The sequence below is a fragment of the Gorilla gorilla genome, chromosome 10 (genome assembly GCF_029281585.2).
Source record: "Gorilla gorilla gorilla isolate KB3781 chromosome 10, NHGRI_mGorGor1-v2.1_pri, whole genome shotgun sequence".
Lineage (NCBI taxonomy): Eukaryota > Metazoa > Chordata > Mammalia > Primates > Hominidae > Gorilla > Gorilla gorilla.
In genome coordinates, this window is record NC_073234.2 from 85,589,949 (window position 1) to 85,607,507 (window position 17,559).

A 17,559-nucleotide genomic window follows, 5' to 3' on the forward strand; every position below is an offset into this window, starting at 1 on the left:
AGAATGTTGAATATTGGCCCCCACTCTCTTCTGGCTTGTAGAGTTTCTGCCGAGAGATCAGCTGTTAGTCTGATAGGCTTCCCTTTGTGGGTAACCCGACCTTTCTCTCTGGCTGCCCTTAACATTTTTTCCTTCATTTCAACTTTGGTGAATCTGACAATTATGTGTCTTGGAGTTGCTCTTCTCGAGGAGTATCTTTGTGGCGTTCTCTGTATTTCCTGAATGTGAATGTTGGCCTGCCTTGCCAGATTGGGGAAGTTCTCCTGGATAATATCCTGCAGAGTGTTTTCCAACTTGGTTCCATTCTCCCCGTCACTTTCAGGTACACCAAGTAGATTCGGTCTTTTCACATAGTCCCATATTTCTTGGAGGCTTTGTTCATTTCTTTTTATTCTTTTTTCTCTAAACTTCTCGCTTCATTTCATTCATTTCGTTTTCCATCGCTGATACCCTTTCTTCCAGCTGATCTCATTGGCTACTGAGGCTTGTGCATTCGTCACGTTCTCGTGCCGTGGTTTTCAGCTCCATCAGGTCCTTTAAGGACTTCTCTGCATTGGTTATTCTAGTTATCCATTCGTCTAATTTTTTTTCAAAGTTTTTAACTTCTTTGCCATTGGTTCGAACTTCCTCCTCAGTTCGGAGTAGTTTGATCTTCTGAAGCCTTCTTGTCTCAACTCATCAAAGTCATTCTCCGTCCAACTTTGTTCCGTTGCTGGTGAGGAGCTACATTCCTTTGGAGGAGGAGAGGCGCTCTGTTTTTTAGAGTTTCCAGTTTTTCTGCTCTGTTTTTTCCCCATCTTTGTGGTTTTATCTACCTTTGGTCTTTGATGATGGTGACATACAGGTGGGTTTTTCGTGTGGATGTCCTTTCTGTTTGTTAGTTTTCCTTCTGACAGCCAGGACCCTCAGCTGCAGGTCTGTTGGAGTTTGCTGGAGGTCCACTCCAGACCCTGTTTGCCTGGGTATCAGCAGCGGTGGCTGCAGAAGAGCAGATATTGGTGAATCACAAATGCTGCTGCCTGATCATTCCTCTGGAAGTTTTGTCTCAGGAGTATCCAGCCGCGTGGGGTGTCAGTCCGCCCCTACTGGGGGGTGCCTCCCAGTTAGGCTACTCGGGGGTCAGGGACCCACTTGTGGAGCCAGTCTGCCCGTTCTCAGATCTCAAGCTGCGTGCTGGTAGAACCACTACTCTCTTCAAAGCAGTCAGACAGGGACATTTAAGTCTGCAGAGGTTACTGCTGCCTTTTGTTTGTCTGTGCCCTGCCCCCAGAGGTGGAGCCTACAGAGGCAGGCAGGCCTCCTTGAGCTGTGGTGGGCTCCACCCAGTTCGAGCTTCCTGGCTGCTTTGTTTACCTACTCAAGCCTTGGCAATGGCGGGCGCCCCTCCCCCAGCCTGGCTGCTGCCTTGCAGTTTGATCTCAGACTGCTGTGCTAGCAATGAGCCAGGCTCCGTAGGTGTAGGACCCTCCGAGCCAGGTGCGGGATATAATCTGGTGTGCCTTTTGTTAAACCTGTTGGAAAAGTGCAGTATTAGGGTGGGAGTGACCCGATTTTCCAGGTGCCATCCGTCACCCCTTTCTTTGACTAGGAAAGGGAATTCCCTGACCCCTTGTGCTTCCCGGGTGAGGCGATGCCCCGCCCTGTTTCGGCTCACGCACGGTGCACCGCACCCACTGTCCCACACCCACTGTCCGGCACTCCCATCTTCTGCGACGCTCATGCTGGGAGCTATAGACTGGAGCTGTTCCTATTCGGCCATCTTGGCTCCACCCTCATGAGACTTATTCACAATCATGAGAACAGCACAGGAAATACCCACCTTCATGATTCAGTCACCTTACACGGGGTTCCTTCTGCGACACGTGGGGATTATTACAGTTCAAGGTGATATTTCGTTCAGACACAGAGCCAAACGATATCAGCTAGGAAATGACCGTAGAGATGAAAAGATATTGATGATATAAATAATTTCAATAAATATATAGGGTTGGTTTGATCAGCTTGAATTTTAATTGTTGAAGATCACAAAGGTTACAGACAGCATTTTTGAGAGTTAAAGTGACATTTTTCAGAGATTACCATGAACAGTAACAACTGTGAATAGCCAAAATTAAGCTGAAACATAAGATTTGTGTTGGGTTCTAAGATAATTAGTGCTGCAAAGTCATGTTGAGGTGATGATCTCAGGGATTTTTAGGTGTATCCTCTGTGTAGCTTCAGGCCTGCCTCTTACTTCGTTGGTTCCCTAATTGCCATTCATCCTGCCTGTATCAGGGACCACTTTACCCGTCTTCTCTGAAGTTCTTGGTTATTTTATCTGAAGTTTGTTGTTTTTTTTTTGGTAAATTTCTGTGATTATTCTGATTTACCACATTTGGCTTTGAAATACTGTATTTAAATGTTGAGAATGTCATGCCTTAGGAATTCATAGCTAGTCTAAACTAAATAATGAAGGAGGAATATACTGGGAAAATCCAGCCAACTTAAGTGGCTCCATTACGTCTTCCAGTTTAATTCTTTATTACTTTCTGAGACCAATTCTTTTTGGGGATTTTGTTTGGTACAGAGGATTAGCTTACTTATCTCTGTATTTTTAATTTAATTTTATTTTATTTTAAGACGTAGTCTCGTGGTGTCGGCCAGGCTAGAGTTCAGTGGCATGATGATCTTGGCTCACTGCAACCTCCACCTCCTGGGTTCAAGCAGTTCTCCCACCTCAGCCTCCTGAGTAGCTGGGATTACAGGTGCATGCCACCATGCCTGGCTAATTTTTTGTATTTTTAGTAGAGGCAGGGTTTCACGTTGTTGGCCAGGCTGGTCTTGAACTCCTGACCTCAAGTGATCTGCCTGCCTTGGCCTCCCAAAGTGCTGGCATTGTAGGCATGAGCCACCATTCCTGACCTCTGTGTACTTTTTAGAATATGCTGCTTAGTTCTTATGAAATCAAAGGAAAGATTAAATGTCTTGATTAAACGTTTTAGATCTGTGTTCAATAAAGGTTTAAGAAACATTGGTTTTGCTACATGCATATATTCTTTCCTGGTAAAAAAATCTCGGTTTGTCTTAGAAAGTCTGGTGTGAGTGTCAAGTAAAAAGGTGGTCACTTAACAAAGTATATATAAGCCCTTGACTTGTTTGCTTGAATAAAGCTGACAAATTGTACACACCAAAGATTCTAATGCTGTATATCCAAGATGAAGTCTGATTTAATTTTAAACTACAGCCATAACAACGGGAGTACATTCTGAGAAATGCATCAGGCAATTTTGTGAATGTGGACCATACTTAAACAAACCTGAATGATATAACCTCTTGCTCCTAGGCTATAAACATGTACAGCATATTGCTATACGAATTCTGTAGGCAGTTGTAACACATTGGTATTTGTGTATCTAAACATACCTAAACACAGAAAGGGTACAGTGAAAATAAGATACAAAACATTTTTTTAAAAAGGTTACACCTTTAATAGGGCACTTATCATAAACGGAGCTTGCAGAACTGGAAGTTGTTCTGGGTAATTCAGTAAGTGGTGTGTGAATGTAAAGGCTTAGGACATTACAGTATACTACTGTGGACATTGGAAACACTGTACACTTAGGCTACACTAAATTTATTTAAAAATTTTCATTCTTGAATAATGAATTAACCTTAGCTTACCGTAACTTTTTTACTTTATAACCTTTTTAATTTTTTAAAATCTTTTGGACTCTTTAATACTTGACTTAAACACGTACAGCTGTACCAAAATATTTTCTTCCCTTATATTCATACTTAGCTTTTTTCTATTTGAATTTTTTTGTTTTTTTACTTTTTAGATGTTTTTGTTTTGTTGAAAACTGATACACACACTCATGTATTTGCTTTGGTCTGTCAAGACATCACTAGGCAATAGGAATTTTTCAGCTTGTTTATAATCTTACGGGACCACCGTTGTATATATGGTCCATCATTGACTGAAATGTCATGCTGCACATGACTGTCGTTTATTAAAATTTTTATTTACCAAATTAACTTTTTAACATACGTTGTAACCGGTAATTTCAATGTATTTCGATATAATTGACATATCCTCTTTGAAATTTATAGAAATTGATTTTTATGTACCCTAATTTCTCTTTCAGGGAGAAGATGGGTACAGTTTAACCCTTTCATATCATCCATCCATCCATTCCTACTAGTTCTGCCTCAGAGTATATCCTTTATTCAACTACTACTCACCACCCTATTAGGCCATCATTATCTATCACTGGCCTCCTAATGCATTTTCCTGCTTTCGTTTTATACCCTCTTTAGCCCATTCCTCATGGAGTAGCTAGGACCTTTAAAAAAAAAAAAAGCCAAATTAAGTTACTCTTAAGCTTCACCTAAATCCTCTCTTGATTTCCCGTCTAACAAAGAATAAAATCCAAAGTCTCTCAGGCTCTCGAGATGTACTATATGGTCTAGCCCCAGCCAGTCTCTCTGACATGAGTTCCTACCCTTCACCACCTAAGTTCATGCTGCTTGAGCCATACCAGTGAGGAGTTTACTGACCCTCTGAACTGACTGCTTTTCCTTCAAGCATTTGCCTGGTCAGTTACTTCTCTGCTTGTTTTCATCTCAGTTTTATGTTCCCTGATTATGTTTAAATACTTCCTACCCTGTTCCATCATTCTATGTAGAATAAAGGACGGGCACTTTAAAATTAAATAAATCTAGCTTTATGAAAAACCTGTGTTGTCTTTTTCTCTTGTGATTTTGCCATGGATTAGAATTGTCTCATACCAGCACCCATCTCTGGATGGGGGCTTGCATTCATGGGGGAGAGTAAAACACTCTTACCTCTCCCTCCCTCCATCCGTCTCTCTCTCTGTCTCACTCTCGTTTTGTTTTTTAATTATTTGCTGAAGTCATGTAAGAATAATTAGTATTGTCACTGATGTGTAATTTCTGTGCCAGAGCACACAAAACAGAAATTAAGCTTAAGTTTGGTATATTTTCTTTCTCTCTCTCTCTCTCTCACACACACACACACACACACACACACACACACACACACACACACACAGAGTGACTCTTCAGAAAATCTGGTATTGATGGAAAAGGAACATTTCTTCATTTTCTTTCGTCTGGAACATATGTTTAATTTTGCCTTCAAACCAAACCTTTTTGCAAGATATTAAGCATAAAAATTTTAATTCTATACAATTAATTTCAATTTTAGAATTCTAGGAGTCTATAATGGTCTTGATGATAAGTGTTATACAAACAGTGTCAAAAGAAGAGTTTATCAATTTGAGCTTATTTATGTGTATAAAATTTGATGAGAGATGCCTTGATATTCACCTGAAACTTTATTGAATAATTATTGAATTATGCATTTTCCATGTTTATTCTTTCTTAGAATTAGAGCTCAATAGTAAAAGTTCTATAAAGATAATTAAATGTATCTTTAACTTTCAAAAAACAAACTTCTAAAATCTTATGTGTAGTGAATCTTAATTTGCAAGCTCTAAAGTGATTTTTTGCCACTGTTTCCTTTTTGAAATTACTCACTAAGAAACATCTGTTTTCCCCCTAGTAGGGACTACTTAGGGAGCTGGTGGATAGGCATGCGGGATCCTGGTCTGAAATAACAGAGTTACAGAATAGCATTCTGAGATTCACCAGGAGTCTGTTTCCCAAAAAAAGATTAAGTACCTGTGTTCTAATAAATTGTTAGACCCTTAAAAAATATCTTTGTATATTTCACACCTCAAGTGATTACTTGCCTAAAAGCATATAGCAAAGTAATAGGTTAGCTGTCCTTAGACTTTATTTATACCTGACTGAATAGGTTTTCAGACCTCAGGAGGAAAGACAGTCAAATAATTAAGTTTCCTACATATTTAACAGGGAACTTAAAATATATAAGAAATATTAAACAGCATGGGTGCTTTCAACAGAGTTACACGTAAAGTTTGGCCTTCAAAGTCTGCAACATAGTTCACCACGTCTACTGATATGTAATAGTGACTACAGCATTTTTTGAAATGAGACATCGAAATTGTTCACTTATTTATAATAGAAGAAAATATTCTTAGTCATAATGAATGTACAAGACAGATATCAAATTTGAGATGAGTTTTCCCCAAAAATGTACTTGTGAAAAGACATAGTCACCTTGTATTCAAGTCTTTAAAATCTCTTTTCTCATTGACATTGGTTTACCTTGATTTTCAAAGTACTGTTAGGAGAAAGACACATTGACCTTAAATAACTTTAGTCAGTTAATAGTTTTGATAATTTTATAGAGGTCACATTTTAAAAATAATTAAAAACTAAAATTAGCACAGATTTTAATAATTACAGTTGGCCCTTCATACCCACGGGTTCTGCATCTGTGGGTCAACCAGCCGCAGATTGAAAATGTTTGGGGAAAAATAATGGATGGTTGTGTCTGTACTGAACATATACAGACTGTTTTTTCTTGTAATGATTCCCTGAACAATACAGTGACTATATAGCATTTACATTGTATTAGATATTATAAGTAATCTAGAGATGGTTTAAAGTATATGAAAGGATGTGTGTAGGTTATATGCAAATATTATAAACCATTTTAAGTGAGAGAATTGAGCATCCGTGGATTTTATTTTTTAATCCATGAGGGGAGAGGTCCTAGAACCATTTCTTCACAGATAACAAGTGACAACAGTTTATGTTGGTGTGAGCTCAAAATTGCTAATGTTGGATATTACAAAGACTGGAAAAACAAATGAATAAGCAGGTTATATCATTGAAATAATAACTTTATACCAGTATGATCAATGAAAGATTGTACTTCAGTTATATGAGTGGGTACTTGCTTGAGATAAAATTCTAGTATGCCACTATATATGCACTGATTCAAAAAACGGTATATTTCAATAAACTTAGATTGTAAGGAAAGATGAATGCTTGGGAAAACAGATAACTGAGAAAATAAGGTGATGACAGATACACAAATGTGGAAGATGCATGTGAAGATTTTGAATAATTAAACCTAAACTTAATTTTTAAAAAATCTATGTATGGGAAAATGATATTTGGGGTTGCCATTTTTGAAGAGTAAGGTATACTTAGTTTTTTAAAAGGAAGTGGAATTGTTAAGATAGGCTTTATGTGATTCTCCTACTTTTAGGGTCTGGAAATAAACATCTAACACTTTATTATTATAATCAGATTTATGACTTTATCACATGCGCCACTAGCCATTAGTTGATCAATTTCTGTATCTTAGCAATGCTCCCTTCATGTTCTGTTTTCCACATAGGAGTAAGGTATAACTGAACATTTTCCAAAGTATTACCCCTGATAAAAGTAATATTTTTGTTTAGGTGACAAACAGCATGTTTGGTGCTTCAAGAAAGAAGTTTGTAGAGGGGGTCGACAGTGACTACCATGACGAAAACATGTACTACAGCCAGTCTTCTATGTTTCCACATCGGTCAGAAAAAGATGTAAGTTAATCAATTATGTTGTATTTTTTCAGCAATGTAAGTCTGTGTCTGGGTTCCTGAAAAACAGCATATCAAGTGCAGAATACTGTCTGTGGTTGAGTGACAATCTTTTTGGCACAGTGCTAGTCCCTTTGGTGCTTGTATCCTTTTGGGGTACAAAGACAATGAATTTGTATTCTAATGGAGAAAATAAATATCCCATGATTCTCAAATTGGGATATGGTAATACTGTGATAGAAGTACTCAAAGACATGGAGTAAACATGGTATAACTTCTAGATCACTGATTTTTTTTGTTTGTTCAATATGGGAAATAACTTGTTTGATATTAAAACAAATGCAGATATAGAACAGAAAGCAGATTTACGCAGACTTGAAGATATAATGGCAAGCTGTAATAAAACTTTATGCTTATTGTGTCATCTGGCTGTAATTCTGGACCTCAGGTGTATCTCTCCTCTGTTCAGCCATAGGGATACTACAATAGGAAAAATTTGGAAGAACTGTATTCAAAATGTGATGGATGATACAGAGATATGAATTAAATGCTTTGGAAGGCTAATAGTTCAATAATCCCATTTGGGATAAAAGGATTTAGAATGCAACCAAGTCATAATTAGCAAATTTATAAAATACTTAAAAATGAATGTAATTACTAAAATTCTGTTAAGCTACTTTAAATTATACACTATACTCTCTAGTCACACCAGTTGCATTCTTATACTTTGTACACCTACCCAGCTTTTTTACCTTTCACACTTCATAAACTTGCTATGCCAAATCTCCTTATGTATAAAACAATCTACTCTAGCTATTAACCTAATGAGATTTATACTGATGTTTGAAGCATTTATAAAGTTCTAAGATATGGAACAAATGCCCTTGTTTTTCTTTGAAGTTGATCATTAGTAAATCACTTCCTTTGACTTTGCAGAATTTTGCAAATCAGCTTAACCTACTAGGTTTATGTTAGGATGTTTGTTATTCTGTTTTTGTATTTTCCTTTTTTATTTTGATTTGAACATTCTTGTGTCATTTTGGAAACAAACTATCAATGGCATTATTGGGCTTTTTTCATCTAATGTGTGTTGTGGCTTTGTTGATAATTAGTGTGTAGTTTAATAGCTTATGGAATAATGTCATCTAATTTTCTGTTATCTTATTGCGCTTTTAGCTATGTGCTATGTAACTTATAATTGAATTATTATTTACACAGGTTTCTATTTAAGTGTTGACTTTGTAAATAAAGAATTTGGGATATATTTTTGGTAGTATCGCTGCAGAAACAAAAACCTACAATTTGTGTGTATTGCTGTGATTTTATAATGAAAGTTAAGTTTGCTTGGAAAATGTTAATGAAACATTTATTACTGATGAAATGCATTTATTCTAATTAGGAAGATAAGCTTTCAGACTGAAATCTAAAAGTATATAAAGAGAATGAATGACAAAGAGATATATGTCTTCTCAAAAGCAGAAATACTATATGTCTACATTTTAAAATCAGAATTAGTATATATACTTACACACATACTCACAAATGTTGGCCACCATTCTGATCCAGTTGGTTGGCACAGAAGTAACAGAATGGTTTGATTCACAAAACCTTTTTTAAAAAAACATTAATTAAGAACATAGTATGGCATAGGAATTAAGAACTTGGACTCTAAAGCAATACAAATATGTGTGTTTGGATCCTGACTTTGCCTGTTAGCAAGAACTTCTCCAAGTCTCAGTTTCCTTTTCTGTAAAAATAGGAGTAATAATATATTAGCTACCTTATACATTGGCTGCTGTTGCTGTTACTTTTTTAAAATTACAAAATAGCACAGGTAAATTATACAAATTTTTAAAAATACACTTGAAGAAAAATTACCTATAATGCTATCAGAAATAATTGCTAAAATTCTAATTTTATGCTTTAAATATTTTTATTGAAAAATACACAATTATTTAAATCTTCTAGGTCATACAGACATATTTTCCATCAAAAAGTTTGTACCGGTTTTTACTGTAATCACCACTCTCCATGCCAACAAGAATACCAGCAATTACATTTAAGTCTTTGCTAATAGACAAGCTTATTGTTTTCATGTACATACAGTAAAACATCATTAATTTTACACACACACAGTGTGATGGGTCTTTTCCATATAGTTATTGGTCATTTGTATTTCTTCCTTTGTGTACCTTTTTTGTGTCATTTTCTATTTCTCTATTGAGATCTTAAGTCTTACTAGTTTGCATTCTCCATGTATTGAGGATAACAACCTCTTGTCATTCATTACAAATATTTTCCCAGTTTTTCACCTTTAATTCTTGGTATATGTAGTATACGTATATTTGTCATTTTAATTAAATGTGATCCATCAGTCTTATTTTTAAATGGCTTCTGTTTTCGAGATCATACTTAGGAAGACATTTCCCAATTACTTTCTTATAATACTTTTATGTTTTGTTCTTTACATATAATTTATGTCCATTAGAAATGTGTTGTGGTTTAACCTGTGAATTGTAGGGTTCCAAATACTTTTTTTTTCTACAAGCTTATCCAATTGCACCGACACCATTTGTGCTTTAAATCACGGGTCAGAAAACTTTCCCTTAAAGAACCAGATGGTAACTATTTTAGGCTTTGTGGACCAAGAAGCAAAATCAAGTATGTATATAAAATCAAAACCTATTTTGTATAATAGGTCTTTATATAACCATCTGTAATGTAAAAACTTTCTTAGTTCATGTATCTTACAAAAACAGGCAGTGTGCTGGATTTGTCCTGCAGGAAATAATTTGCCCACCCCTGGGTTAGATCATTAATTTATGGCTAATTAAAATATCCCTTTATTATATGTACTAGTGTCTCATACATTCTTGGGCCTGTTTCTAAGATCTTGTTCTGTTTACCATACTGATCCTGTGTCAGAACTACAACATAATTGAATTGCCATAGCTTTGTAGACCATTTTAACATCTTGGGTAAGAATCTTTGACATCATTTTTTAAAAAAATGGTTTTTGATTGTTGCACATTAATATCAATATAGATGGTTTTTCAGAAGGATATTTCTCCCTTTAATCTTGTTCTTTATGCGTTTTAATAGGGTTTTGCAGTTGCCATTTTCATTGCATTTTTCAGATTGGTTTTTACTGACCTATGGAATACTTTGTGTAGTTATTTTATAACAAACTGCCATGTAAAACTCTTTTATTAGTTTTTGGTGATTGAGAATGTAAGCCCTGGAAATCCTACTATGTAAGTTTTTATGTCAGCTACCTGATTTGCTAGCTGTGTGTCTTAGGACGTCAGTCTCTGTGTGTCTCAGTTTTCTCATCTGTAAAATAGGAACAATAGTACCTAGCTCATGAAGGATTTTTTTTTTTTAAGTGGGAGAATAGTTAGTGTTTGTGAGGGGGGCACTGAAGTGACTGCTGTAATTAAGACAGACTGTAGAAAATAGGTTAGCAATGAATATTGAAAACCTTTAAAATGTAAACATTCCTTGAGTCAGTCATATGTCTTTCCATAAATTTGTACTTCAGCTGTAACCTGACATTCAGACAATATAATATAATGCCATACTTGTTTTTAATAAAAAATTTGAGTCTCAAGTGTTTAAGGAATTAAGTACATTGAGTTTTACACTATTTTTCAAATGTTCCTTATGTAACCTTAAGAATATTTTAATGAAAATTATTTGAAATACCTAGTAGATGCGTATCATCAGTTACCTGATTTGTAAGCTACCCTGTTCTGTGACTTAATGACCATTTTATTTTACTGTCTGCCTCCTCCCTTGCCCCTTTTCTCTTTTGTTCTTGTTTGTTTGTTTATTTTGGGGGATATTTTGAGACAGAATTTCGCTCTTGTTGCCCAGGCTGGAGTGTAATGGCGCGATCTTGGCTCACAGCAACCTCCGCCTCCTGGGTTCAAGTGATTCTCCTGCTTCAGCCTTCTGAGTAGCTGGGATTACAGGCATGCATCACCACGCCCGGCTAATTTTTGTATTTTTAGTAGAAACGGGGTTTCTCCTTGTTGGTCAGGCCGGTCACGAACTCCTGACCTCAGGGGATCTGCCCTCCTCGGCCTCCCAAAGTGCTGGGATTACAGGTGTGAGCCACCGCGCCTGGCCTTGTTCTTTTTAATGTATTACCTTCTCATAGTTTTCTTTTTTTGTGCCTGTTTGCTAGATTTCATTAGTTTCATGTTTTAAGTTATCCGTTTTCCAATTTTAAAGGTTCTTTAGCTTCTGTCTAGATCTGGAACTCTTATGTGTGTGCATGCGTATGCTTTCTTCCTTTTTCTTTGTCTCTTTTTCTCTTTGTAGATATGGTACAGTTAAAAAGTCATAATTCATTTGTGGTTTTTGTCCTGGAATAATAACATAGTGCTAGGAATTATGTTATCACCATAATTTTGAGTATATTATACAGAGTCTTTTAAAAATAATATTTTAAAACTTAAATATCATTTTTTAATTGCTGTCATGGTCATGGAATTTTTATTTAACAAAATTTTGTTGTATTTCCTTGCAACAATTTGTGGATTTCTTTGACATTCTGTATATTAAAGGATAAAGAAGTTCTGTGATGGGTTAGGGGAATAACCAGAATCACATTACTGTTTCTTCTAGTTGCTTCCTGGTTTTTATTGTTGTTGTTTGACTGCAGTGTGCATTGTAGATTTCTGAGAGATATGGAAGACCTGATTATTATGATGATTTTAGAGTGTGCTGTAACTTGTTGTTTTCAGCATTCTATTAACCTTTTTCTACCTTTTGCCACTCTTAAGAGCACAAGTTCTATGCCTTATTTTACCTGGAATTTGTGAAGATAAACTTTCTTTAGCCCCTTGGGCAAAAAGTTATATAAATTAAGGGTATTATTTAATACATTTCTCAAGAGTCTGAATGCCCCCTGTCACTCCTGTTAATGAGAGTTCTGCAACTGAGGGGAAGATTAGATTATTAGCAGCTGCTGCTACCATTTATTGAGCACATACTATATGCCATATCTTATTTCATTTAACCTTCACTTCAGCTCTGTGAGGTAGGTAGTTATTTTCATTTTATAGGAGGGAAACCAAGTATTGGCTGTTCCATAGGTAAGTGGCAGAACCAGGATTCAAACCCAGATTATTTCTGACTCCAAAACTAGACTCTTTTTACTTGTGCTGCATCCCCTACTGTAATGTGTTTCTTGATCTAAAGTTTTATATTTTTCTAAGAAATTTACCTTTATATTATTAACTTTCAGAATTTAAAAAATATATACATTTTGTTTTCTGCTAATAGTACTTACTGTTCTGTCAGAGTATATTTCTTGTGCATTTTCTGTACTCATAAAAAGCATTTCTGTGACATTCACATTTCTTCACTGTGTGTTAAATCCATTTTTAGCACCGATTTGTTTGATGAAATATAGCCTTCAGAATTTAAAAGTACAGGTTCTTAGGGATAGACTTTATAAGAAATTAGATATTTGCATTTTTGACACATTTTGAGGCAGTAATTTTAAGATATGTCTGTATAGCTGATCGATGCTTATTTTACATGAATGTGTTGAAGGTTACAAACTCTTAAATTTAACATTGAACTACTTTTATTATTCCTGTAAAGCTGTGTTTACTAACCACCTTCATGTAGTGGCACATAGAGAAAATTGTATTTAATATTACACACTGTGGTAAGTGAATCAGCCTACGGTTCTTGATCTCAAGTAATTGGCCTAGGGACCTACCACCTCTTTACCTTCATGCTCTGCTTCCCCTCCCTACTTACTCCCTCCTCCCATTTTGAGAGGGCAGGTAGATACCCAGGCGTATCTGTAACTCATGGATGTATAATCAGTGTGAGAAAGTAGACTAAAATGTGTGTTGTCTGGAGTTAACTATTCAATAAACATAAATATCTGATGAAAAATGTTTTAAGTGTTTTGTTTGACAATATTCACATTATGGATTGTTCTAAGTCATGCATTTATGTTGGCCAACATCTTATATTTGCAGCCTTTAGAAACAACTGTACTTTTTCATTTATAGCTTATAATGACAGAAAATCATGATTCTTAAGAATTTTATATAAATCTTTTACCTCCTTTTTTTTGATGGTTGATTTGTATTACTATTAGGAAAACCAGATTTTAAGATATCAAGCATTATTTGGAATAAAGAAGGCCACTACATAATCATAAAAGAAAACTTACTAAAAAGGATAAAACTTCCTTTTTTATTTTTTAATTTTACTTTTAAGTTCCAGGATACGTGCGCAGAACGTGCAGGTTTGTTACATAGGTATACATGTGCCATAAACCTTTTACCTTCTGTGATCAACTAAAGCTTTATTATATATTCTTGTTCTTGCAATTTGGAAATGAACTTTTAATATACCTACAAAATATTTTCAGTTAATGCAGTAACAGTAATCTATAATACCTAAGAAAAGAACTTATCAGGCATCTTTTCATCTGTTGGGTTATAATTGGGAAAGAATATATAGTATAATTGTATAGATAAAGGATGTTAGTTTAATTATCTAGGTTGCACATCCTCTGGATTTGGGAGGGAATATTTATAAGGTTTGATTTTTTTTTTTTTTTAGAAAAATCACTACTGTCGTATTAATATTACTGTTTTCTTTAGAGTGGTGTATAACTCAGCCCTACCTCAAGAGTTACTGATGTGTACCATTGGTCTAAAACTATAGTTGTATAAAAAATTTTGCAAACTTTAGTGTAATTGAAACAACTTAGAATTTTGACATGAAAATAGTATGAAATATATATTGTAAAACCTCTACCCTTTAGATGTTTTACCTCAGCACCACAAGACAGGGTGAGAAAATAGAAAAAAAACAAACAAAAATACATGTTTCACTTCTTGGTTTTTCTAACTGTGGTCAGTGTCAGCATGATTTTTCATCCCTGGAAACCACAGATCAGCCTCTGATAGTTCTCTCTTTTGTGAGTCTCCATTCACCTCCTTTTCCCATTATACCCCAGCTAGTCAACAGGACATAAAATAACTGTTACTTCTACCACCAGAATGCCTCTTATTTTTAGTCTCACTTCTGCTGTTGTCGTTTAGTATCTCAGCATATCCCATTTCTGCTATTAGAGTTATCTTCCCAAAACCCATTTTGATTGCCACCTTCTTGCTTAATATTATTTTTCTTTTTATTGCTATAGTTGGTAGCCATTCTTGTATGACATTTATTTCGCATTCTTCTATGCCGTAACATGGGTGAGCTTTATCTCCAAATAGAGATGAACTTTATCTCCTTTCATAGTTATCCTATCACCACTGTTTATGTTCTCTAATAATATTACAAATCTTTATTTTTTTTAACAACTGGATACTGGGTTTTTGTGTTCAATTTTTAAATTTTTGTTCAATTTTTTTGAATTTCAATAGTTTTGGGGGTACAGGTGGTTTCTGATTACATTACTAACCTTTATTACACTTATACTCACTGCATATTCTTGAGGGAAGACCCCTTCATTGTATGTACCTAAATGTTACCACTCTATAGAGTATTCCTGATAGCTTTGTGTAGCTCCAGTGATGTTTCATGTTTCCTTTAGAGCATTTACCACACTGTGCCTTAAAATATAATGAGTTGTATAATTCATTCTCTTTCCCCACTAGATTGTAAGCCCCTTGATGACATGGCTCATGTCTTATTTAATTAGGATGTTTTGATGGTTGTCTAATATAAGACAGGAAATACACAAATATGCACACACACATATTTTCATTTACTCAGCTTCAGTATTTACTTTTGAGTATATAACACTGCTACATTCATTTCTATGAGGATATATAAAATGAATGTATGTTCTGTGAACATAATATATCTTCAAATAATTTACATCTACAAGGAAAAAAATTGATAAAGTAAATTCAAAGGCATTGTACAAGTGCCATGAAGTTCACATCACAAATACATAAATTATATACCATGTCTATATAATTTTATTTTTTTAACTTGCTAAGTGAAATAGTAGTGCTGCTGTAACTCAAGTTAGTGTGACTTTTAGAAAACTTATAGTATTAAAAATTAATTTCATTTCCACAGTTTGGTTTTATCCAATTGTGATATTCTCTTAAGAAACATGGAATATATTATAGAATGTTTGTTTTATGTTTTTCTGAAGAATGAGAAAAAGTGTTAGATTTTCACATTTATGGTATGATACAGATTTGTGGAGTGTAAATGCAGTGCTCTGCTCTGTTTTCTTTATGCTCTAATATAATTAATTTGTTTCTAGATGCTGGCATCACCATCTACATCAGGTCAGCTGTCTCAGTTTGGGGCAAGTTTATACGGGCAACAAAGTAAGAATTTTGTATTTATTCTGGGATACTTTATTTAAAGAGAAAAATAAGTAACTACCAAATAAAGAACAACCAGTACTTCCTTTGTGGGTTTATTGTATGACTTAAAAGGAAAAATGTTTAATTTTCAGAGTTTTATTTTACTTACATAGCAAAACCTCATTATTTCAGACCTTATTGATCCTATGGTTGCTATTACTTGGATATAGCATAGATTGAAATTTATTTCAACATCTTTTATATCTGTAAATTTTTTGCAGTATTTTTGAAGAATTTGCTAAACTAAAAATAGACATTCTCTGTGTTTTCAATTAAAGGAAGTTAAAAGCTTTTTTTAGTTTATTTGATTGGCTACCGTGTGTGTGTGTGTGTGTGCACGCGTGTTTATTAAGTAAACTCATTACTTAGCAGTTTGTAAAATGTTCTTTGTTTCACAAGTATTTCTTAAATATTTCTTCTTTTGCATTAGCTCAGTCTGGATATAGAATCTAGATTTTTGACTCACAGTTTAATGCTTGTTCCGTTTTGCAGGCTTCTACTTCTATTTTTTTAAAGTGTTGTAATACTTTTAAAGCGCTTAGCACAGAGCCTAGTGCATAGTAAGTGCTCAATAAATGTTAGCTATTATCACATAAAATTTTTATAAAACTAAACAATAAAATATCTTTATATTTTCTCAAATTAACTTCCCAAATTGTTAAATATTAGTATGATTTTATCATCTCTGTTAATGTCAGATCTGTTGATCTCCCATTTCTGTTAATGTAATCTCTGTTAATAGAAGAAGGGAATTAAAAGTGTTATAAATTCCCATCAGACATTATAGGATAATTGAATAACTGAAGAAGACATCTGATGACTATCCTAACCAGTTTCAAGTAAAAACCAATAATTTGATTTGGAACTCTCCCAGTATAATGAAAAGCAAAGTTTTGACAGGTATCAGAATAGTTTGTCATAACACTTTACCTTCCAAATTGATTCGAAGTGGGAGGATGAAACTAATTTTGTATACAAGCATGGTTTCCATTTACTTTTTTCTGTCTATCTTTTGTGGCTTTTCTCTTTTTTGCTATGGAACACAATTTTGTTAATATAGAATTAGTAGATAAAAGTTATTCTGTATTAACAGTTTCTACAATTAAACCAAGAAACGTATTTCCAAAGCTTATTACATAAAAAAATTGTTTATCTACAAATATTTATCCTAGTTGTTGAAGGACTATTATTAGCTAGTAATTTATTCAGCTTACCCTGTGTTTTAGTGTGGCTTTCACCCTTCTGGTAACCCTTACTATAGAAATATCTAGCTATTTTAAAGCTACCTTTTATTTCTTTAGAGCAACTGCAAAGAACTTACTTTACCTTTTGGAAGACCACCGTTTATCACAGCAGAAAGTAGATATGGATTGGAGAAAAATTGTATTTGAGAAACTAAGGTTATTTTGTAAAGGATAATGGCAATTACTATACTTATAATCAGCTATCCGGATTTTTTAAAATTCTGGTCTAATTTTTTTAACCTACAAATCTGAAATTCTAACTGGGCTAAGATATGGAATGGGTTAGGTTTAAAATGCAGTTATATCATTGGTATGACAGACATTTATGTTTTTGTTTTTAAGGACATACAAAGATTAATACATGAGAAAATTTATTTTCATTAGAAAAAGAATTTTTAAGGTACTTACTAGTTTAAAAAGAAGCCATGTATGGCAAACATTTTCCATTGGAGTTCAGTATATTAAATAACTATATTCCTGTAA

At 34.4% G+C, this 17,559-nt stretch overlaps 1 protein-coding gene across 7 annotated transcripts in view; it reads left to right on the forward strand.

Moving 5' to 3' along the window:
- The window catches only part of CNOT2 (CCR4-NOT transcription complex subunit 2), a 111,461-nt gene that overhangs the window by 60,096 nt on the left and 33,806 nt on the right, over nt 1-17,559 (forward strand). For 6 of the 7 annotated variants that reach the window (XM_019038535.4, XM_055357037.2, XM_063694669.1 and 3 more), the window contains 2 exons: nt 7,341-7,463; nt 15,727-15,793. In XM_019038535.4, the coding sequence (XP_018894080.1) occupies nt 7,341-7,463; nt 15,727-15,793 (190 nt within the window). Of the gene's footprint in view, nt 1-7,340; nt 7,464-15,726; nt 15,794-17,559 lie in introns of those variants that run through there. The other variant, XM_019038538.4, reaches the window with a different exon arrangement.